The 24,867-nt window shown below is 41.4% G+C and overlaps 1 protein-coding gene across 10 annotated transcripts in view; it reads left to right on the top strand.

Annotated features, from left to right (window-relative positions):
• CHL1 (cell adhesion molecule L1 like) overlaps positions 1-24,867 on the top strand; it is a 290,056-nt gene that overhangs the window by 234,406 nt on the left and 30,783 nt on the right. For 9 of the 10 annotated variants that reach the window (XM_073592465.1, XM_073592461.1, XM_073592456.1 and 6 more), the window contains 3 exons: positions 5,591-5,713; positions 8,665-8,844; positions 20,557-20,622. In XM_073592465.1, the coding sequence (XP_073448566.1) occupies positions 5,591-5,713; positions 8,665-8,844; positions 20,557-20,622 (369 nt within the window). The remainder of the gene's footprint in view (positions 1-5,590; positions 5,714-8,664; positions 8,845-20,556; positions 20,623-24,867) is intronic. The other variant, XM_073592467.1, reaches the window with a different exon arrangement.

The following is a 24,867-nucleotide window of genomic DNA, read 5'->3' as shown; positions in this document are numbered from 1 at the left end:
CCTCCTGAGTATTACGATACCACATGTGTGTGACTTTTTACTGCCTGGCCACATAAAGAGGCCCAACATGCATGGAGCACCATCAGGTGTTCTAGGAGCATAAATTACACATCACATTTCTCAACGACCTATTACACTTTTGGAGGCCCTGGAGCACCAGGACAATGGAAACACCCACAAAATGACCCCATTTTGGAAAGTTAACACCCCAACGTATAATCTATGGGGCATAATGTGTCTTTTGAACAGTTCATTTTTTTCCAGAAATTTTTGAAAAATGTGGAAAAAAAATGAAAACGCATTTTTTTTTTTACACAAAGTTGTCCGTTTATAAGATATTTCCAACACATAGCATTTGGATAGCAAAAATGACACCCCAAAATACATTCTGCTACTCCTCCTGAGTATGGCGATACCACATGTGTGAGACTTCTACACAGCCTGGCTACATACAGAGATCCAACATGCAAGGAACACCATCACGTGTTCCAGGACACATAGCATGCACATACCAAGAATTACACCCCAAAATACATTATGCTGAGCAAAGCGTAATCAAAAGATTACCTGTGGTTGTAGTAGTGCAGTTGTACACAGGAGGATAGCACTGGTCCAGGCAGCAGGCAGGGACTTGGTCAGCAGCGGCGAACACAATTGTCCAGGCAGCAGGCAGGGCTACTGTCCATATAAAGTCCAGGGTCAGTGCAGGCAGAGATATTGTCCGCAGTGCCAAAAATATTGGTCCTGGTAGTAAGCAGGTCCATGTGGTGTGGTCAGTGCGACAGGCAGAGGCATGACGGCAGTAAGTCCTACAGGCAGAAGTAGGGCCTCGTTCAGGACAGAATGGGGACAGGGGTAGAGGCTTCTCCCACCCAAATCTCTTTGAAGCCTCCGAGTCTCCAGACCCTAATCTAGGACTGAGAAAACAAAAAAAATTGTTTTCTTCATCCAGAAAAACAATTCTGGAGCCCCTCACATATGTAAGACCCCTGTGTTGAATCCCACTAGTCCAGTATCAGGGTACAAGATCAGTCCAAGAGGCAGGCAAAGATCATGGTCAAACAGTCCAAGGTCAGTTCCAGATCAGGCAGATGTATGTACAGAATCGTTAGGCAGAAGCATGGTCGAATAACAGTCCAGGGTCAGTTCCAGATCAGGCAGAGGTATGTGCAGAATCGTTAGGCAGAAGCATGGTCGAATAACAGTCCAGGGTCAGTTCCAGATCAGGCAGAGGTATGTACAGAATCGTTAGGCAGAAGCGTGGTCAAATAACAAGCCAGGGTCAGTTACAGAGGAGGCAGTGGCATAAGGCTTTTGAGGGTAAATTGCAGGAACGGAGGCTTACGTTTACCATACTTCACTAATAATTTAGTGAAGTATGGTAACAACGAAAACATTCACCTACGCAGAGGCCTGGTTCAGAAGGACATTGTACACAATAATAAGATGTGTCTCTTCTGAATCCTGCTCTGGTACACACCTTACATTTTTTTTGCCGTTGTTGGCCTGTTGCTTTGGGAGGGATCTTATCAGGAAAGTGGCGCTCGGAGAGTCGACTTAGAACATCTGATTGGATATTTTCTGGTGGGTCGTTCGGGAATGTAAGGGCAGTGAAAACTTCCTCCTGGTAGCCAAGGAAGCGTTTGGGGTTTTGGGTGGAGTTACGATAAATGACATATGAATTGTAGATGGCCAAATGAAAAAAATAAATTACGACTTTCTTATACCAATGGTATGTCCGTCTTGTAGCAAGGTACGGTTCCAGCATCTGGTCATTCAAGTCGACTCCCCCCCATAAACAAATTATAATCAAAGATGCATTTAGGTTTCTGTATGGGGCCATTTCTTCTGGGGATTTCCATGAAGGTATCATCGTGGATTGAAGACAACATGTACACATCTCTTTTGTCTCTCCACTTCACTGCCAAAATCTCGTGGGGGAATAGTGCAGAAAAATAATTTAAAAGTGGCCGAATTTTGAAAAGTCTGTCATAGTTTGGGTCATTTCGGGGAGGGCACTGGGTATTGTCATTGAAATGAAGAAACCTCAATATCATGAGGTATCTGTTTCTGGGCATTACCTTGGAGAATACTGGCATGTGGTGGAGGGGGTGGGTTGACCAATAGGACAGCAAAGTGTTTTTTTTTTTGTGAGTCCCATGTTAAATGTGAGCCCTAAAAAAACCTTCAACTCCTCCACCGTTAGGTCTCTCCACTCATAGGGACGGGCATAGTAGGACGTTGGATTATTTAAAGTGAATTGCTGTGCATAAAGGTTGCACTAGGCCACAATATTTGACAGCATGTCCTTGGAAAAATTAAATAAAAAAAATCTATTGGGGAAAAATTCTCTGTGTTCACCTGGACTCCTGGCTGGGCAGTGAAAGGGGGAATGTTGGCTTCTCCTGAATTAGGAGGAAGCCACAAGGGGTTCTGCAGGGCATAGGGAAGGCCGGCATGGGTCCTTGGCCTTTCTTGCCGAGGCACTGCGGTGCTGGTGGTTGGGACTGCGGTGCTGGTGGATGGGACTGCGGTGCTGGTAGATGGGACTGCCGTGCTGGTGGATGGGACTGCCGTGCTGGTGGATGGCACTGCGGTACTGGTAGATGCCACTGCCTCCCCACCAGAATGCCTTCATTTGGCGGGCCGAATCTCTTCCTCCTCTGATTCACTCAGTGTTCCACTACTGACGACTGGCTCATAATTTATGTCCGACTCAGAATCGGAGTCGCAAAGGGAATCCAAAAAAGAGAGCTCCCCGTTGCTCTCGTCGGCCTGGGACAGTATTTGGTACGCCTCCTCGGCGGAAAAGCTTCTTTTGGACATGGTTGCTAAGCCTGCACTGATGGGCACTGATGAGGCGGCACTGATGAGCACAGATGGGCACTGAGGTGGCACAGAGGGGCACTGATGAGGTGAAACAGATGTGCACTGATGAGGTGGAACAGATGTGCAGATGTGCACTGATGAGGTGGCACTGGTGGGCACTGAGGAGGCGGCACAGGTGGGCACTGAGGAGGCGGCACAGGTGGGCACTGATGAGGTGGAACAGATGTGCACTGAGATGGCACAGATGTGCACTGATGAGGTAGCACAGATGTGCACTGATGATGTGGCACAGCTGGGCACTGATTGGAAGGCACAGATGGGGCGGCACAGATGGAGCGGCACAGATGGGGCGGCACAGATGGAGCAGCACAGATGGGCACTGAGGCAGCACAGATGGGCACTGATTGGCACTGATGAGGTGGCATAGGTGGGCACTGATGAGGTGGCACAGGTGGGCACTGATTGTGCAGATGTGCAGCTGGACACTGCTCACCGCTGGGCAGACAGGTGGGCACCAATTGGCACAGGTGGGCACCGATTGGCACAGGTGGGCACTGTACTGATAGTGCACTGTACTGAGGGGGCACTGTAATGATGGGGCACTGTAATGATGGGCACTGTAATGATGGGCACTGTGGGCACTGTAAAACGCACAGTAAAACTCACAGATCGCTGACAGTTCTCTCTCTCCTCACACGCTGTCTCTGTGTGAGGAGAGAGAGCCGGCAATGAGAGATGATCTCAAATGTTTACATTTGAGATCCTCGCTCATTGGCCATGGCGATCGCGCTGTAAATGGCCGCTGTGATTGGCCATTTACAACGATCTGTGATTGGCTGTGTCCAAGGGACACGGCCAACACAGAATTTCCCCGTTGCGCGCTCGTGAGCGCGCACGGGGAGCGAGGAAAGGGGAGGCCGTCATATGACGGCCTCCCGGGAATTGACATCCGCGCTGTAGCTGTCATTCAGCTACGGCCGGATGTCAGGTGGTTAAATCAGCACCAGGGATCTGTGATCTCTAGGTGCTGCAATGGTTAATATGAGAGGCTCCACCTGTCAGTTTCACAAATGTCACGTCTACCCCAAAGCAGGTGGTCAGACACTATAGCTAGCTACTGTGTGCTTCACCTATAGCAGCTCCCGTTCCCTTAAGACAAGCACATCTACCTGTACTTGGTTGCCCCCAGGACTTGCTATAGTGCCTGGTCACCACGCCACACCAAACAGATACTTGCAGTTTAGCAGACAGATAGCGTGGTTCTATGACAATCCAGGTAAAGGGCAGGCTGAGTTCAGGGAATAGTCCAATATCCGATCCAATAACAGACCAGGTAAAAAGGCAGGCAGAGTTCAGGGAATAGTCCAGTATCCGATCCAGGTCATACACAGCAAAATCCTGTCTCTATCACAAGCATGGGATAGAGTGTTCGGTGTGCTTTTATCAGGTGACTGACCAGATCAATCACCTTCCAGGTGAACACAGACAGGGGGAATGCAACAGCCAACACCAGGATGCTGGAATGAGTAGCAGGAGCACTAAGTGATTCTGACACACAGGCACTTGCCAAAAGTGTCAGTTATGCTCACCTTTTCCACCCCCCCCCACCACCACCACCACCACCACCACCACCACCACTCCAGCCATAGAAGCTAAACTATCAGTTCCCACAATGAAAAGTGCTCTATGAATAGAGGATGAGCAGATGAATGAAAAGTCTGACTCCTTCATTCATAGAGCACTTTTCATTTTGGGAACTGATAGTACAGCTTCTATGAATGGAGCAAGGAAGAGGAAAAGGCAGGCATATTTGGCACCTTTAATACTGTAAGTGGTGTGACAGATGGAGCCCTTTGTATTAACCCCATAGTACTGGAAGATCACAGCTATGGAGGTTTTCAGAGTGCAGAGAAATTAGTATTTCAAAGGACAATGCACCCGCTAGAACATGGGACTCCTCTCATTCAAGTACCGTCCCTGGTGGTGTTTTTTAAAAAAAAAACAGCTAAGCTTCAGCATTAATACTTCATGTGCAAAAAGTACAATCTTGTATACTTATAAATAGCCTAAATTGTCCAAAAATGTGAACAGATTTTAGTGGTAATGCAGTAAAGACACACATTTAAAGTGATTCTAAAGGGGTAATTTTTTTTCACTACTCAAGTTTTGCTGATGATCTTTGCTCCGTGCCCCATAGCAAGTGCACTCGTGAAGACTTGATACCAAGCTGGGCTGTATGCATCTATCGACACACACAGCGTTGCCCCTGCTCCCTTCTTTCAGACTTTGACTGACGGCAGCAGGAGCCAATGGCTGCATGGTAAAGGGAAACATTGGTGTTATGCTGCACCTAGCAACCAGATTCTATCACATCAAACATTTCACTGATTGTGCAACATCAATCTTTTCCTATAATCAACACTTTAGAAACTGAAAAAAATGTTGTAATTATATGTATATGCCTGACAAATGAACTTAATGTTTTTAAAGCTTGAATCTTTAAAACTTGTATTAGCTTGCAAAGAGTATCACTTAAGGTTCTATTTATCAGTTCTTTCACCTGAGATTAACACAATATTCACCCATTTTTTACATGAAATTTGATTCATTGGGTGAATCTTGGTTGAACATAGTGTGAATTGTGGTTGAAAAAAAATGTATAAATAGACCCCTTAAATTTCAAGCTTTCTGCGGAAAAGTAGAATTACTGAAACTAACTGCTAGTTGTAGCATTGTGCAAATTATATATTTTTCTTTCTAGTTCCTGAACAGCCACAATTTCTAAAAATTGTAAGTTCTGACCGGGAATCTTTCATGCTGACGTGGGAAGCACCGAAAAGAACAAATGGCATCCTGACCAACTATGTCTTGTACTATCAGATGAGTATGTTCTTGAACCAGACACATTGGGGTTCACTTACAACAAACAAATTAAATATAGGATTGATACCCATGTTACTATTTGTAACAAGTAGGAAATGTACTAATGAAACCTGGAGTAAATGTGGAGCTTTGACAACTATAGAGGAACTGCAGTCTGCTCACATAATTTGTAATAAAAACATCTTTGCCATTCTGAAGCTTCCCTCCAAACACTTTGCATATCATTTTATATATACTGTGATATTTTTACTGGCCAAATATGCTGCAGAAATCTCCTTCCCCTAAGTCTGGCTGCAGCCATTTTAACTTTGGGCAGCTGAGGCTGCTGCCTGTTCACTTCTTGGATTTACACAGACACACAGAGGCACACCTCCAGCTCTGCAGCACTGCAGCTCTCATTGGCCCTGTTATGACTCCACCCCCCCCTTTCTTCCTGGCAAACTCTCATGAGAGTAACAGAGAGCTGTGCATGATTGTCATATGCCTAGGCTTTACCAGACAAGAAACAGGAAGTGGGCTGTATAAGGTTTTTACTGGCAGAAAAAAATGTTTTACTATCCAAAATTAAAACAACATGGGCAGAAGATTTAAAAGATGGAAAGTTGAAAAAATGACTGAAGGTCCGCTTTAATGACCCCTAGTTATGTTTCTTTAAATGCAACAATTACATGTATCTGTTGATATGGACAGCTGCTCCTTTTTTATTCTCTACTTCACTTTTCATATATTGTTACCATTAAGTACTTTTTATTTCCTATATGAAATATAGTAAACAGAAAAGATGGATAGTATCCACCAGCAACCAATCAAAAATCATTTACATTTTCCTGGCAGTACCAATTTTGTAAATACTGACATCTTGTGGCAATATGTTAACACACTTTGTTATTCTTAGTAAAGACTTTGTGAATAAAATAGACCTTTGATGATAATATAGATACTGATATTATAGAATTTGCAGGTCATTCATTTTGCCGTGTTAGAATATCATAGATTTAGGCTTGTTACCTTTTTTATTAGGCCTGCCTGTGTCTCTTTGAAAGTATATATGGTCTTCTGGGTAAGAGAATAAGGTGGAATTTCAGAATGTAAATTAGGTTTGTTCTACACAGTAGTACAGTCAAGCTAATTGTTTTAAGTAATGCCATAGTCATTCTTTATAACTCTTGATGTATAAAGCTACCTTTATTGTAATTCCAGTCCAAACTTTTTATTTGATTTTGGATAGAGTTTATAGAATCCAGTGGTAGCTGGTTCTCAAATTTTTTTTTTGGGGGGGGGGAGGGCAAACAAACCTGGCCCCCTGCTCTGCACCCCAAGCCCACCCTTTTTAAAGCTAATTAGAGCCTCGGGCTCTAATCATGTGCTTCAAAAAAAGAAAAAAGCCCATTGAAATCCATGCGTCCAGCGCCCTGCATGTAGATTAGGGGCCGGGCGCATTGGACCATGCGCCCCTATGAGCAGCCACCACCAATAGAATCTATGATGAGATTTTATTGCTAAAGTTGAAGAACCCCCACCCCCCACTCTGCTGTACGTGCCCCCACTAGGTAGATTTCCCCTTAGGGTAGATTTAGAAGTGCATCTAAAACCACTGCTCCTCTGAAGCGTGATCTGCATTCAGGTCCCTCTTCAGAGGTGATTGACAGGCAATGTGACACCTTCTCATCCCCTGTTTTAACCCTATTTTTGCCATCACACGCGGTGCAACAGCATGCATTGCACGCAATTGCAGGGCGCTTCCCTGTTCACTTGAATGCTTTGCATTTGGCAGATTTGCTGCCCACTGATCGTGACACTTTGGGTAGTTTTTGCAGCAGACGTGAAGCATTGCTACCATGGCATGTAAACACCCCAGTATGCTGCCATTTGTAATGGATGTAAAAACCCTTTCATACAGTATACACAGTAAAGTGACTGTTTATCTGCAGTCCTCTCTTCTCTACAGCCATTCAATTTGCAGAATTTACAATGTTTGTCTGCACAGAAAATGGGGGGTGGAGAGCTGAAAGCCGAGTTCCACCCAAAAGTGGAACTTCCACTTATTTGATTCCTCCCCCCCCCCCCGGTACCACATTTGGCACCTTTCAGGGGGAGGGCGGACCAGGTACCTGTTTTTCTTAAGATACCCTGTCCCCACTTCCAGGAGACTGAGCCTCGACGAGTTACGCCAGCAGCTCGGCCCCCCCTCCTCCTCCCTCCTCCTTCCCCTTCTGCTGGGCCAGTGAGAGAGCACAGCGCGCTTCGTGTATGCACAGTAAAAACCTGCCCTTGAAGCCAAAAGGCTACACTGCTGGGTTCCCTTACCCTCAATGGCGGCAGCAGCATCCGACCAGGTGATGTAAACATTGGCTGCGGTGCTGACATCGCTGGACTCCAGGACAGGTGAGTGTCCTAATGTTAAAAGTCAGCATCTACAGTATGTAGAGTGGGCGGAACTCCGCTTGAAATTACACTCTGCAGAGCTCAGTAAGGAGACCTCTGAGAGCTGATTGGAGGGAAGGGACAGACCCCTCTTCACACAGCACACAGGAACAGAGCTGAGGCTGTCAATCACAGGCAGTGTGCTGGAGATTTTTTCCCTGTCACCTTTTTTATCTTGGTGCCAGGAAAACTTTTCAGATTTGATTAATACTAATAGCAGAGGAACAAAGCAGCAGTCAGAAATGACGCTTAGTGCTCTTAACTCAGACAAGTGCACACTACAGAGGGATATGCTTTGTTCATATTTCATGTTTAAAGTTTACAACCACATGTCTAAGCTTAGCTTTACTTCCTGTATTTTGTGACAATTGTCACTGGGATAAAAAGTGATGGCAATTTGCTGAACAGGTACATAGAAATAAATTCAAATCTGACAATGATTCTACCCATTTTCTGTTGGCCAAAAAAAATTGTCTAGTATTCTACTTTACAAACTCTTTCAGTGACTTGATTCCTTGTGTTTTTCAGTTAATGAAAGCGATAGAATTGGAAACTTAAGTAATATCACCATATCTAACCCAAATGCTCTCAGCCAAAAAGTTCCTCGTCTTGAGGTTGGCACAAGATACAAGTTCTATCTGAAGGCATGTACACAAGTAGGCTGTGGAAAACCTGCAAGTGAGGAAGGACTGACACTAACACAAGCAAGTAAGTAACATAGTAGACTTTTTAATTCAAAGTGAAATTGTAATGTATTTTCAGTTATTTTATACATTTGTCTAGAAGTAGTTCTTGTTGTGACTTTACACTTTTTATATGCTTACTGTTCCATATCTTGATGATGATATTTTACAGATTTGTGGAGTCTCTCAGTAGTTTTCTGTATATCAAGGAATATGTAGCATCCTCACTAAAGGACTACTCAGATAAGTCACTAGAAAGTCCTTTGTTTTGATCAGTCTTACTAAGTTGACAGATTTGCATTCAGGGGCACTGAAATCTGCATGGCCAATGTCTAGCCTTAGTGGCCTTCTAGTGTTAATGTTCACATCCTCATGCATTCCAGCATGAGCTTTTCTGATCCAATCCTGGCATATTGTGTTTCTTTCCGATAAGAACAGAATAGAAACATTAAAATGTACAATATATATATATATATATATATATATATATATATATATATATATATATATATATATATATATTTGCAATTTGAAGTATGCCCATGTATGAAATACTTCTATATATACTCCTAAAAATGGTTTTGAAATATTATTATACACTGATAACATGATATTCACTAAGGTAATCACTTTCGCATATGAAAACTTTAAAACAACCATACATTTCTTTTATTGTTATTTTTGTAAAAAAAAAATAAAATAAAAAATCCCTATACAATAGAAGAGATATTTGAATTTACATTTAGAGTCCTACTCCAAAGTTTAAAGCACAATTTGACCATCTAGCCCTGATGCCCCTACAGACAAAAGTTGCTGCAGTCTTCTATCCAAGCCACTGACATCATGGGTCTTTCCTCTTCTTCCTCCGTAGTGGTGGGGTGTCAATCTTCCTAAACAGCACCTACTGACATGTAGGTGCCAAGCTGCCAAGGACTACTATGAGCCCAGGCTGATGTAATGTCAGATTCCCAAGGATGTGTCCAGGAAGACCTAGGCTCACAATAAGGATTGTTTAACGACAGATGTCACTCAGTCTGAAAGACTGGCAGTATCTTATTATTGTGTTCATAACTGTGCTGGGCCACATTTAAAAAAAATAAAAGCTCAGGTTTAAATAACATCATAGAGAACAGCAGCCTATACTGTCTAAGTATATTAAAGCAACTGATAAACCACCTAGCTCTTTTTATTAGAAATATTTCTTCTGAAATCTTAACAAGGACCACCCTTGGTGAAAAAAAAATATATAGATTCCAGACTGTCTATCTCTAATTATAAGGTTAATACAATGGATCTGGGGTAGATGTGCCACACCTAATAATAACCATGAGTCACCAGTCCCTTAATATGTTACTTTGAGCCAATTTACCTTCCAAACAAATAAATAAGCTGCTAACACCACAATGATATAAACCATCCAAAAATATATATATGCAAAAAGGTGCTGCGCTACAAATGTGCATCTACTATATTGAAATAAAGCAAAATATTGCTCAAACAAAACACATGAATAAATATGTGTCAATACATACAATTAATTAATAATGCCAGGTGTAAAAATGAACATCAAAGATTTCAAAATAGCCAATACAAAGTGCAAATTAATATAATACATTTTAAAAAATGCAATTAGTAAGAGTGCACAGGGTATAAATAAACACACTAATACCCTCCATAATACAATCCATGATTCTTTTTTTTTTCTTTATAACTTTGGAAACCATCCCCATCCCTAGTGGACACTCTCACCTTGCAAGATGGACCTGAAAATTCTAAAAGGTCTAATCATAGCATCTTCCCTTCAAGCTGGAAACAGCTCTCCCAAGATATTAATCATCTCCATCAACTTTCTTTTCCAAGGTGCTCAGTGAATAAAATAAGAAACACTACATAGTGCTCTCCATTAATTAAAAACACTTACTTAAAACAAATTAGGAACTCACATGGACCTGTGCAACCGTATCATACACTCGAATATACTACATATATTGATGAATTTAGTCACCTTTGCTGTTTATTCATACACCATGCATTATTAGTAGAATTAAGTGATTCATATTTATTCATGTGTTTTGTTTGGGGAATATTTTGCTTAATTTGCTTTATAAGAGATGCATATTTATAGTGAGGCACATTATTGTATATACATCAGTCACCAGTGTTGATACTAGTCTAGATTATAGAGAACACAGAAAATATCAGTGCTTTGATCTTTGACCTCTGACTATTTGAACTCTGTTTAATATGCCTGAAACAAATGACCAGTTAAGAATGGTCTATGATAATGTACAGTTTTCTTGCTATTTTGGCACAAGTAAATTTATGTAGAAATGGGCACAAAATGCATAACGAGTTCAATGCCATTATAATAAGTGACACTGTTCTCACAGGATATAATGTTATTGAGAGCAGAGAGCTCTTAGTGCATTTTGTATGCCGTTTCAAATGCAATTAATTGCATTAAAAATGCACTAAAAATGGGAATGTGGCATTTGTATTAGGCAGCATAGACACCTTCAGGACAAGCACAAGGAATCCAGATATTGAAAATAATTTTAGAAGGCAGCTACACAGTGCCTTGAAAAAGTATTCATACACCTTGAAATTTTCCACATTTTGTCATGTTGCAACCAAAAATGAAAATGTTTTTTATTGGGATTTTATGTGATAGACCAACACAAATTGGCACATAATTGTGAAGTGGAAGGAAAATGATAAATGGTTTTAATTTTTTTTTTACAAATAAATATCTGAAAAGTGTGGCGTGTATTTGTATTCAGCCCCCTTTACTCGGATAGCCCTAACTAAAATGTAGTGCGACCAATTGCCTTTAGAAGCCACCTAATTAGTAAATAGAGTCCTCCTGTGTGTAATTTAATCTAAGTATATATGCCGCTGTTCTTTGAAGCCCTCAGAGGTTTATTAGAGAAGCTTAGTGAACAAACAGCATCATGAAGGCCAGGGAACACACCAGACAGGTCAGGGATAAAGTTGTGGAGAAGTTTAAAGCAGGGTTAGGTTATAAAAAAATAATCCCAAGCTTTGAAAATCTCACAGAGCACTGTTCAATCCATCATCTGAAAATGGAAAGAGTATGGCACAATTTCAAACCTACCAAGACATGCCGGGCAAGGAGAGCATTAACCAGAGAAGCAGCCAAGAGGACCATGGTAACTCTGGAGGAGCTGCAGAGATCCACAGCTCAGGTGGGGGAATCTGTCCACAGGACAAATATTAGTCGTGCACTCCACAAATCTGGCCTTTATGGAAGAGTTCTAAGAAGAAAGCCATTGTTGTAAGAAATCCATTAGTGCCATTTGCAGTTTGTGAGAAGCCACGTAGGGGAAACAGCAAATGTGCTCTGGTCAGATGAAACCAAAATTGAACTTTTTGACCTAAAAGGAAAACACTATGTGTGGTGGAAAACTAACACTGCATATCACCCTGAATACACCATCCCCACCGTGAAACATGGTGGTGGCAGCATTATGTTGTGGGGACGCTTTTCTTCAGCAGGGACAGGGAAGCGGGTTAGGGTTGATGGGAAGATGGATTGGAGCCAAATACAGGGCAATCTTAGAAGAAAATCTGTTAATGTCTGCAAAAGACTTTAGACTGGGGCAAAGGTTCACCATCCAGCAGGACAACGACCCCAAACATACAGCCAGAGCTACAATGGAATGGTTTAGATCAAGGCATATTAATGTGTTAGAATGACCCTGTCAAAGCCCAGACCTAAATCCAATTAAGAATCTGTGGCAAGAATTTGAAAATTGCTGTTCACAGGCTCTCCCCATCCAATCTGACAGAGCTTGAGCTATTTTGCAAAAAAGAATGGGCAAAAATTTCACTCTCTAGATGTACAAAGCTGGTAGAGACATACCCAAAAAGACTTGCAGCTGTAATTGAAGCCAAAGGTGGTTCTACAAAGTATTGACTCCGGGGGGCTGAATACAAATGCATGCCACACTTTTCACATATTTATTTGTAAAAAATTGTGAAAAACATTTATCATTTTCCTTCCACTTCACAATTATGTGCCACTTTGTGTTGGTCTATCACATAAAATCCCAATAAAATACATTTACGTTTTTGGTTCTAACATGACAAAATATGGAAAATGTCAAAGGGTATGAATACTTTTCAAGGCACTGTAAAATATAAGAATTGTGATTTACACCAGGACTCTATTTTCTATTGTTTACCAATACACTGGTGGGTTAGAGGCTTGGGTTCATTTACTAAAGAAGTAGAGAATGCCCAGTTAGCACAAAATTAAAGAAAATAAGCAAAGAATAATTTTACAAATACCACCATTTCACTGACATGTCATATATTAATATACTGTTTATGTCAAAATTGTGGAGAAAGCTTGATAACTTAAGCCACCTAGTATTACCTCCTGAAGATGAATTAGTCTGCAATTAATATAAAGTGGTAATGCCGTGACATTGGTATTAAAAGGAAAAAAAAGGAAAGGTGATCGAACTTTACCTGAGGCATGTCATTGCAAATAATATTGCACGATATATATAAATGTAAATATGAGGTTGATATAATTTAATGTCAGTCACATGGAATATTCCATAATTTTGAGGAATATAATATATCAATAAATCATAATACTCATAATCGTAATGATAATATTAATAATGTAATATTATCAAAGTTAACATATCAAATATATTAATAAAGTATTTAATACATATAAAAACAAAGCATGATTGGTACAAAAAATACAAAGTTAATAATATAGATCAACATATATTATAAACATGATTAACAAGATTAACAAGATAAATTGGAAACTCTACGCGTTTCATGGCATTACAGCCACTCTTCAGGAGTAAGGCCACTTTAACACTGAGGCATTTTACAGGCGTTTTTGCTCTACAAATAGAGCCTGAAAAGCACCTGTAAACTGCCTCTTCTGCAGCCCCAGTGTGAAAGCCGAGTGCTTTCACACTGGGGTGGTGCGCTTGCAGGACAGAAAAAAAGTCCTGCAAGCAGCATCTTTGGGGCGGTGTGGGAGCGGTGTACACACCGCTCCTAAACCACCCCTGGCATTGGGCAGCGCTAGCTAAGCGCCTACAAATCGCTTCAGGAGCGGCGCTTTGCGGGCCTTTTTAACCCTTGTTTGGCCGCTAGCGGGGGGTTAAAAGCTCCCTGCTTGCGGCCCAAAAGCGCTACTAAAACTACGGTAAAGCACCGCTAAAACTAGCGGCACTTAACCGTCAACGCCCCCGCCCGCCCCAGTGTAAAAGTGGCCTTAGATACAAGATTTTACTAGAATGGTAGATGAATAAAATATATATATTAGTGTGTGGTGCCCTCCAGGGAAAGGAAACAACAAAAACAGACAACGCCTTGATTACATTCAACTAAGCTCACAGGCTGTGCCCAGTCTCTGAACAGGAAAAATAGGTGGCCCTGGATAGGGTGTCTCACCCGGGGTTGAAGTGGGAGACCCCCCCCCCCCCGAAAAAGGGACCGGGGGGGAACAGCCATGAGATATGCCAAACTGCTATGACACAGTCCCTGAGTGTGATAAATGTGCACTCAACATACACCCAGTTCTGCAAAAAATTTGTAAATTCATGCATAAATGAATGGATAAAAATAAAATTGAATTCAATTGGCAAAATATGTGAATAGAACTGGTGTGTCTATTAAATGAAGTAATATGTGTAACCCACAAATGAAAAACAAGGTGTAGGCAGATAAAATATGTGTGGAGTTTAAATAGATAAGTGTTATTAACATACTCAAATAAGAGTGCAAAGATGATCAGTAAATCAAATGCCATATGTATATACTGTATACAAAGTCATAGGAAGATCCCCCATTACCTGGTTAGTGTGAAAATGGCATGAGTGAAATTCCTCTCTTGTGATGGGAGCACGTGAGGGGATATGTTGGCTGGTCCTGGCTGATATACCCCCAGTCTAGGGTGGGTTCCCGCAAACGTCATGCTGAACATTATTGCAGCAAGGAAGAGGTGAGGGGCCCAGCCCACCTGCAGATCGTGATGCCCGCAGTGGATACCCACCCACCTCAGCTGCGGCGTACGGTGGAGAAAGACCATCTACGCCACACGCTTAAGGCAGAAATCCCACTTAAAAGCGATGCTTCTCCACAAGTATCCATAATTAACTCCTTGTAATCCGTGGCTCAACTTCTGTACTCTGAAGAAATCCTTGACGGATGAAACGCGTCAGCATGACGCCATTACGTTCGACGTAGTACCCATACAGACCCACCCACCAGCCTTTGGGATCTGATTTGCTACTCCGCTGAAAGCCGCTCAAGCCCTGCCGAAAGCCCGCTGAAGCCCGCTGAAAGTTCTACAGCACGGAACCCGGAAGTTATTGTGGCTCACACCGCATCCTGGCGGTACGCTACCACGTCCCCTCATTTCCATTACCCTGGTGGGCATCTACCTAAACGGACTTTCCAGTTACTCTGACTTGATCAGAGGATGATTCAGCTGCTTTGCTTACATTGAGGAGGCCTGGAGTGTTCAACGTGCCTGGTGTATCTGGATGTCTATGGTCTGGTGAGATCGCTTCATTATATCCAGCTCAGACGCTGTCTTCATACACCAATAGTTACACAGGCACATACCCCCTCCTGCACCTCTGCCCAGCACCCACACAGCCGTTCATGCATGGTTATCAGCTGTGGCTGAGCATTCATCTGCAAGTGCTACTATCAGCCTCTGCTGTCTGTAAAGTCACATTCAAGTTTGCCAACGGCAGTGTGCACAGCGGAATTCCCATACCCACGGCTGCATACCGTCACCTCTTGGCTTCCAACCTTTACTTAGAGACACTATATATGGGACGATGCAAGTCCAACTAGCTAATTAGATGTGATTGTATGTGTAGTGGTGGCCATCTGTATGTTGTTCTCTGTTTTTAGACAACGTTGTCTATTTTATTGTTAGTGGTGGTTATTGGTCTATTTACAGTCAACTTATTTTCTTGTTGACACTATCTGGTGTATATGTGGTATTATTTTTTCTACAATAAATATTTATATTTTTGCTAAACTTGCTGGTTCCTCACTGAAGAATTCTTTTTGCTTTCCTCCCTTTTGTTTTTTTTTTTTTTTTTTTCCTCCAAATATCAGTTCCTCATTACACTCTATGCTCTCTGGATAACAGTTCTTCAATACACTTCATAACTTTTCTCTCATTTTAGTTGTGCACCATTTCTGAGCTGGTACCGCTGAGCCTGTACCGGGTTACACCAGCCCAGTAACCCGTCTCCTCACTCCCGGTGACATTGACTCATATTTTTCACTTAGATACTAGGAAGCTGTACAATGTACATCAGCCATGCTTGCTCTTCTCCGGAGGCCTTACTCCATCTTCCATGACTCCTAAGCTAGGTCCCTAGGATGCCCCTGTGCCACGATGTCAGACCCAGTATTGGGGTCATGATTCCTATGGAAGGAGCCTAAACACAAAAGCTCCTTCACTACCAGGGACTCCGTCACCTTTGCCCACCAGCTGTTTGCTTGTGCACTTTACAATAATATAATAGTCATTAGCAATAGCAATATAGCCTCCTACAAATAGCTTCACTGCATGTTAGACATTTGTACTGAATCTTCTCTAGCTTGTCTTGTCCCCTAATTAAGCCCTTTTCTTTGTGATACACCATACATGCATTGCACCCCTTTAAGTGTGTCCTCAAGTAAAGTATCTGTACATGTTCTGTTATGTACCCTTAGTTGTTCTCCTGGTGCCACTAAATGCCCATGAGGTAGTCATATCTTATAAAGATGAGAAAGTCCTTAAGTCCCAAGGTCCATTTAGCAGTGGCATAGGTTCATAGCCCTGGAACCCTGTCTGGGTTCCCACGGGGGGGTGGTTTAGTGCAAACGGTAGTTATTTTTAGCAGTATTCTGTTCCTTAAAGTGTTTATAACCCTAATTTTTTTTAAATGGATCCTGTTCCTTTAAAGCATGAATAACAGCACAGTGCTTGTGCTGTGTAATTTGGCCCCTTGTATTACCTAAAATACATGGCTGATCCTACCTGGTTCTGCCCTCCCCCTGTAAACTGACCACGGTTTATCATGGCTGCTGAGCCCTGACACTGTGGTCAGTTTACGTGACTCCATCATCCGCAGCTCTCCTCTGTCCTCCTCTCCCCCCCTCCCTCCCTTCCTGTCAGCTCCGTCCACTCTCCGGCCACCCCTCCTGCTGCTATCATAACTTTCTACCATCCCCTTTGCTATAGTAAATAATGTGCCCCAGTGTATGTGTTTTTTTTTAAAATGAGCCGCTATATACCTTTTTCATAGCGCTGCTCGGCGCTCACATGACCGGCCACCTCTTTCCTCCTCTCTTCTCCTCCTCCTGGCTGACATCAGCAGGGTATATAGCTGCTTATTTAAAAAAAACACATACACTGGGCACATCAGTTACTATAACAGAGGGGATGGTAGAAAGAATGTATGGGCCGGCTGCATCGATCAATCAACTTGGGTAAAAACAGCCTGCCAGATTTTACATGTGATTATCGCTAGCGGCTGTTATAACCGCTAGCAAAAATCACTGTCTTCTCCCAGCAGGGACAGCTTCGTCCACCCCCCTCCAGGAAAATACAATGGCTCGGCAGGAGGGATTCCCCTGTCAGCACTGTCTGTGATTGCAGGAAAGAAATTCACTCAGTCTATGGCCGGCCTAATTCTATCACTTTCTGTCTCAGTGACAGTGGTCACCAGAACAAAAAGAATCTTCCCAATGGAGAAACAGACAGCAATAAAAATAAAATCAGGGGTTTCGTCAATTTCTCTCTCTATTCCAAACTAAAACAATTTGGCTTTAGATACTACATTTAGATTGCTTTAAACAACTGAGCTGCAAAATTTGTCGGTGCAAAATGCCTTCTTTGATGTTTTCCTGGTATAGTGCTAGTAATTAAAAGAGAAATAATACAAGAGACATATGTCAGCAGTTATTAAATATTTAAATGATAATGATTTTAATATATCTTAAATTGCGTCTGGACACCTTGAGCAATTTAAAGGTGGTTTCTGTTTGTTTTTTTATTATTATAAAAATGCTTAAATCTAATCTGTGAGGAGTGATGCCCATTGCTATACTAATTCAACACCTAGCAATTAGATGACTGAAGTGCACTATATTTACAGCTATTATTAGCTGAGCAGAGCGCCCCAGCCTAAGGTGTAGAATGATATTTATATTATACAGGAAAGTGCTGAGTTGGCTTTCATATTATCTTAGAATCCCTTATGTTCCCAGTCCTCCAGGACCACCAGAGCAGGTTATAGTCAGCTGATCAGTGACTTACATCTTTTGTTGCACAATAGCCATTGATGAATCAGTACATTATTATTATTATTTTTTTGTTATTTTTGTTAGTGATTGTAAATGCAGGTTTTTTAACTAATGCATTTTATGCATTAAGGTAAAAAACCTTCTGTGTCACAGGATCCCCCCAGCTCCCCTGTATACTTTCCTGAGCCTGATCTCGTTCCAGTGCTGTGCACAAGAGCAGCGGCTCTGTCTCCCAGCTCTGTCCCTCCTCTCTGGACAGATTGATAGCAGCCGGAGCCATTGGCTCCCACTGCTGTCAGTCAAACTTTGTGATGGGGCGGGGCCCTATTTGTGTCACTAGACACAGACAGGGCGGCTTGGGAGTGAACCCGCACAAGTGCATCTATAGATTTCTGTGGGGGTACTTGCCAAATGGAAATAGCCAGTAGTGCCAGCGGGAGACCCAAGAATAGGTGGATCGGGGCTGCTCTGTGCAAAACCATTGCACAGAGCAGGCAAGTATAACATGTTTGTTATTTTATTTGTAAAAAATGTGAAGGTTTAATATCACTTTAAAGCTGAACTCCAGGCAGGTATAACAGAGACAAATAATGCAGCTTCATGTCATTAGGACATCCTTACAGCCTGGTATCAGACTCTTGCAGTTTCTGAACTCAGAATAAGGAGAACAAGGTACAGCAGAACAAGGAGCCAATCATGCAAGGACTAATATGACAGGTTGAGCGAGTAGAGTAACAGAGAGATGACCTCATCAGTCTGCTGCTACTCCTTTCATTGTTCATTTGGAGAGGGGAGACCTGTAAGTCTTACTAAACTGTAGCAGAGAAACATCAGGTTTCCTGGACTTAGAAAGGATTGTATCACAGAACTCTAACTTTCAGGGCTGAATGGACACAAATTTATTTGATATACAGTATGCATTTAGCGGTTTCCCTGAATTTCAGCTTTAGGAAATTGGAAAACTCTTGAAGTGTATGTTTACAAAAATCTCCCAATGCAATTCCAGATCCCATAAATGTACATACCAGCGGTCCTCATTTCATTTTAAAATACTGTTCCTGCTTTCCTTTACATATGCAGTCATGGGGGCTTCTCCACAGAATCTGCTGGCCCCCGATCCATCTCTGTCCTGACATTTGCTGGACGCCACAAATGTGCACCCAAATATTATTATTATTAGTTAAGGTACTTATATAGCGCCATCAATTTACGCAGTGCTTTACATATGCATTGTACATTCACGTCAGTCCCTACATTCAAGGAGCTTACAATCTGAGGTCCCTAACTCACATTCATACATACTAGGGACAATTTAGACAGGATCCAATTAACCTACCAGCATGTCTTTGGAGTGTGGGAGGAAACAGGAGTACCCGGAGGAAACCCACTCAGGCACAGGGAGAACATGCAAACTCCAGGCAGGTAGTGTCATGCTTTGAATTCGAAACAGCGACACTTTTTACTGCTAGGCAAGAGTGCTATCCACTACACCACTGTACCACTGTGCTGCTAATAGTGCCCACCCTGGTTAAACGGCATCATGTGAAGTGCAATCTCTTCTTCTCCAGCTGCAGCGTCCAAGCCCAGCCTCTGCTGCTTGAGAAGCAAAGAGCACACTGTTTAGGTGCATAGCTTGAATTGGCTGGTGCAGCCCCTGGGGGAGCACACTTGTAGCGTCCACCACATCCTTCCAATAGAAGGGTGATTCAGGGGCCATCAGTTTCTGCATATGTAAAGGAAAGCAGGAGCCGCATTTTAAAATGAGGGCCGTTTATATGTGCTATTTATGGGACATGGAATTGAATAGGCAGATTTTTTGTAAAAAGGTACGAAAAGTGAACTTACACTTGAAATAATGGGCATGATTGTAGCAAGCTGAGTTCATTTATAACATGCTATTTAAAGGACTCTACTTAAAATGAATATTCAGATTTTTCTTTTTTTGGATGGTGCTGGGCGGGGTTTGATCTCTCAATGGGGGTGATTTACTAAAATTGGAGCACTCCGAATGCAGCTGTGCATGGTAGCCAGCTTCTAACTTCAGCTTGCTTAATTACAGTAAGCTTTGACAATAAAACCTGGAAGCTGATTGGTTTCTATGCAGAGCTGCACCAGATTGTGCACACTCCAGATTTAGTAAATATCCCCCAATATGTCTTTCTAAATCTTTGGATCCCTCTAGAAAGGTCTAACCCTTCCCCTGGATTAACTATGACATCATAAGCTCTACTTCTTAGCCAAGCCTCCATTGTCACCAAGATATATTTTTCCATTTTTAGCTAGAGAATCCCCTAGATGGTGCTAACATTGTATGCAGAATTACTTGTACAATATCACTCTCTGCTTTTGTGTCATAGAAAGCAGACAAAATGTACAAATTGATATCATTTAGGACATTTCTCAAAGGTTTTCATTTCTTTTCCAGGATTCTCTAGCATTCCTTTTTCCCCATCTCGCACTCCTGCTTTTGCTGCCAAAGTTCCCGCTATAGGTTTGTGCAGATGCTTGTTACGTGTTTAGTGATGTGTTTGTGTTGCTGTTTCAATGCTATGCTTCATGTTCTCTGTTAGATTGCCAAGAATATCTTGCATTGATTTCCTCCTTTTTTGCTGCTGAACTAACCTGTTTTTACCAAAGTTCCAGAATTTACATGTGAATCCACTAAAAAGTTACTAATAAGTAGTTTGGAGATGATAGCTGGTTGAACTATCTCTTGTTTTCTACAATTTACTTTAGCTGGGACTCTTGTTTTACTGTTCTTCATGTTGTCTTACGGTTTGTCTAAAATTGTCTTTTGAGATATGCCAGAACCCATGCAATATACAATAACAGTTGCAGTGGTACAACAAGTGAATGATAAGAACCCGTAGGTGTCAAAAGAAAAAAACAAAGCTCAAAGTGGGTGTTTTAAGATCATGTTGGTTCTATAGGAGGGTTACAATTAAAGCAGGCCTTCACACTAAATAAAAATGTATTTTCCCTTGCCTTCACCCCTCCCTCTCTCACAACTGGATATGATATTTTATTTATTTTTACTTCATGTCCTGGCAGAGCCCTCCAGCACATCTGCGCACCTGCGGGCTTCCCGCACATGGGTGAAGAGCTGTTATGGAAGTCTCAAATCTTGCCACATCTGAAAACAAACAGACAGGCTGGTTGTACTGAGAATAAATTTAAATAGGTAGCTGCACAAACCCTAATATACAAAGTATATAATCAATACATCCAGCGATACTCAATCTATATTAAAAAGTGACTTTTCCAACCCATATAGTGCTCACATCAATATGTTCAATATATTCATTCATTCTCAAAGAATTGTCCATACAAAGTGATTAAATATAAATAAAGTGATTCGGTACAAAAAAATGATTCAGTACACAAAAGTCCCAGTGATGGTTCTTCTCCATACAGGTATACCAGAGATTTCTCATGAAAAAACAAATGGCCATCATTGCGCAATAGTCCTCAGTTTATTATTCTTTAAAAGTATTAACAGATAGTTCAGTCATATCTACTTGTGCCTTTAGACCGACACCAAGCCTATCTAGCGTTCCAAACAAAGCCTGTGCTTGCCATACCGTCTCAGGAAGACAGCGTGTGGTTCAAGCCTTGGTTTCAGTGTGGGTCAGGGGACGGATGTGACATCAGCATCACTCAACTAGTCTCAACACGTTTTGCATAGATTAGGTATCAACAGGAAGCTTTGTCGAGCACAGGCTTTATTTGGAACACTGGATAGACTTGGTGCCAGTCTAAAGGCACAAGTAAATGTGAGTGAACTATCTCTTAATACCTTTACAGGATAGTAAACTGAGCAATATTGTGCAGTAATGGTCATTTGTTTTTTTCATGAGAATTAAAGAATGGTAAATGGTGGAGGCATATGAAACAAATATTGCTGCATCTGCTGGGCAAATCTCTGGTATACCCGTATAGAGTACCAACTGAACCAGGCATTACTAAGGCTTTTTGATTACTGCTTTCTGGTAAGTGCAAATTTTGGAAGGTGGTGGTGAATCACGAGAATTTGGATCGCTCAGACACAAATTTATATTTGACACATGGGATAAATTTATGAAGAACCATCACTGGGACTTTTGTGTACTGAATTACTTTTTTGTACCGAATCACTTTATTTATATTTAATCACTTTGTATGCACAATTCTTTGAGAATTAATGAATATATTGAACACATTGATGTGAGCACTATATTGGTTGGAAAAGTCACTTTTTAATATAGATTAATTGAGTATCGTTGGCTGTATTGATTATATACTTTGTATATTAGGGTTGGCGCAGCTACCTATTTATATATATTTTCACTCTTGCACCACGAATAGTGGAGAAATTGTAGACGCAGCAAACCTTATATGTTTAATACACATATATTCATCATTCATTATTATGATTATTATTATTGTTGTTTTTGCGCTGGTGACACTTTTTACACAGGCTGGTTGTACTGAAGTCAATCGATAGATTCAGTACAATCAGCCTGTCCATAGATGGATCAAAATTTGTTTGGTTCCTGCTGAACTGTCTGAATTTCCATCCGTCTATGGCCTGCTTAAACGTAGTTATTGTGGTTACATATTGTAATGAAACCTGTTTAATACATCTGGGATTCCATTTAAATAACAGGTCTAAACTAAATTTTAAGGGCCTTTAAACCAAATTAGTTGACTCAATTGGGTTGATTTACTAAACGCAAAAAGATTGCTCCAGAGCTTAGTATATGAGCAGAAGCTCTGCTGACTTCCATCATCCAGTCATGTGCAAGCAGAAGTGCTGCTTTTTTTTTTTTTCTTGCACAAAATTGAGTCTTCTTTGCAAAGTAAAGCGTTACTGCATTTCCTGAGCTCTGGAGCAACTGCACTCTGCAAAGTGCACAGTCTATTTGACTTTAGGAGACCAACCCCATTGATGACAAGAAAGAATGTTCTAGTGAGTGGTTTTTCTCCAAATGTTTGAACCAGCCAGTGTTTGGGCAGCTATAGACAGTCTTATCTCAGTAGTTACTGTCATAGAAGGCTGAAAATCATTTTATATATAACACCTCAGTCTTTTTCAGAAATACATTTACAGAATAAAATTGTACAACAGTCCTGTACATTTGTCTCTACCTATCATTACTATCCTTATTTCCTAAGTTTAGTTTCCATTCCAAGAAGACTTCTTAATAATGGGTGGGCATCTCCTCCCCAACCATCTCAGTAGAAGTTCATATCTTTTCCTTTGAGTTTCACAAAAGGCTAAGCTTGGGAGCCTAATTGAGCTTTCCTGTGCTTAATCTTATATCTTCAGAGAAGGTAAAAATAGCTCAGCACAGCTCCAGTGAACCACATATCCTCAATGCCGGCTTCTCTAAAACTCAAAGAAGAGGTAAAAGGAAAGAAAAAAAGTCACTGTTGCGATTGAGAAGAGAGCATTACTATTTAGAAGCCCTTATAAATCTACACTAAGGAGGCCAAAGGATAAAGGAACACATACAGTTACAGGCTATAAACTGCACTCCTGATATAATGCATGGTTGGTATAAATTCCTTTCCTGTAATAGTAAATCACCCCCTATGTATTAAAGTCAGACACAATAAGGCAAATTCGCTTTTCAGAAGGAAATCATAAATGAAAGCCCCATAGTTCTCTCATAACTTACATAATGGAAGTTTTTTAAATAACAAACATGTTATACTTACCTCTTCTGTACAGTTGGTTTTGCACAGAGCAGTCTGGATCCTCTTCTTCTTTGGTCCCTCTTTGCTGCTCCTAGCCCCTCCCTCCTTTGAGTGCCCCTCAGCCAATAACTTGCTACAGGGGGCACCCAAGCCAAGTCATAGCTCTGTGTATCCATTCAGACAGGAGCCCCGACCTGGCTTCTCTCTCCCCTGATTGGCAACTGACTTTGATTGACAGCCGAGGGAGCCAATGGCGCCACTGCTATGTTCCAGTCAATCAGGAGAAGTGTCCTGGATGGCTGAGGGGGTCGTAGACATCGCTGGAGAGAGAAGGGGCTCAGATAGGTAATTAGGGGGTGCTGGGGGGGCTGCTACACACAGAAGGTTTTTAATCTTAAAGCATAGAATGCATTAAGATAAAAAACATTCCGCCTTTACAACTCCTTTAACCTCCCTGGCAGTATGATTATTTCACATTTTTGGTGCTGAAAGCGATACCATTATTTTGCATGGAAATTTGGCGTTTTATATTGTAGGCCTGTAATTCTTAGAAATAACTCACTTAAATCTGTCCAAACAAGAGTCTAGTAGATATCTTGGGTATGATAAAGTTTGAAACACAAAATCATAAATTATAATATAATAAATAACTATAAATAATTATACCAAATAATAATATAAAAATAATAAAAATTATTCAATAATGTAATCAAATCAAAAACACTGAAATTTGCTCAGTTGCAGAATTGTCACTGTCATTACTTTTCAGTGTTTGATGACGGATCTCCCCACAAATCACTATCGCTCAATACTGCGAGTGATTCTAATTTATTATCGCTTTTTCTAGCTGGTATAAAACTGTTTTTGATGTAAAGGGATGGTTTGGGTTGCTATGGAAATCTCCAGTTTCCAGGCAGAAAGAAAAGTTTTTATAATATAAAACTGCATGCAGGGCACTGGACAAACCACTAGGGACAAAAGGGATGTGAAATAATTTCATACAGTAATGTAATCTGTAAGATTACAGTGTACTGTATGTATAGTGTGTGTTTCACTT

The sequence above is a fragment of the Aquarana catesbeiana genome, linkage group LG07, assembly GCF_042186555.1.
Source record: "Aquarana catesbeiana isolate 2022-GZ linkage group LG07, ASM4218655v1, whole genome shotgun sequence".
Classification (NCBI taxonomy): domain Eukaryota; kingdom Metazoa; phylum Chordata; class Amphibia; order Anura; family Ranidae; genus Aquarana; species Aquarana catesbeiana.
The sequence above is the reverse complement of the archived record's forward strand: the minus strand, read 5'-3'. Positions and strand labels throughout refer to the sequence as shown.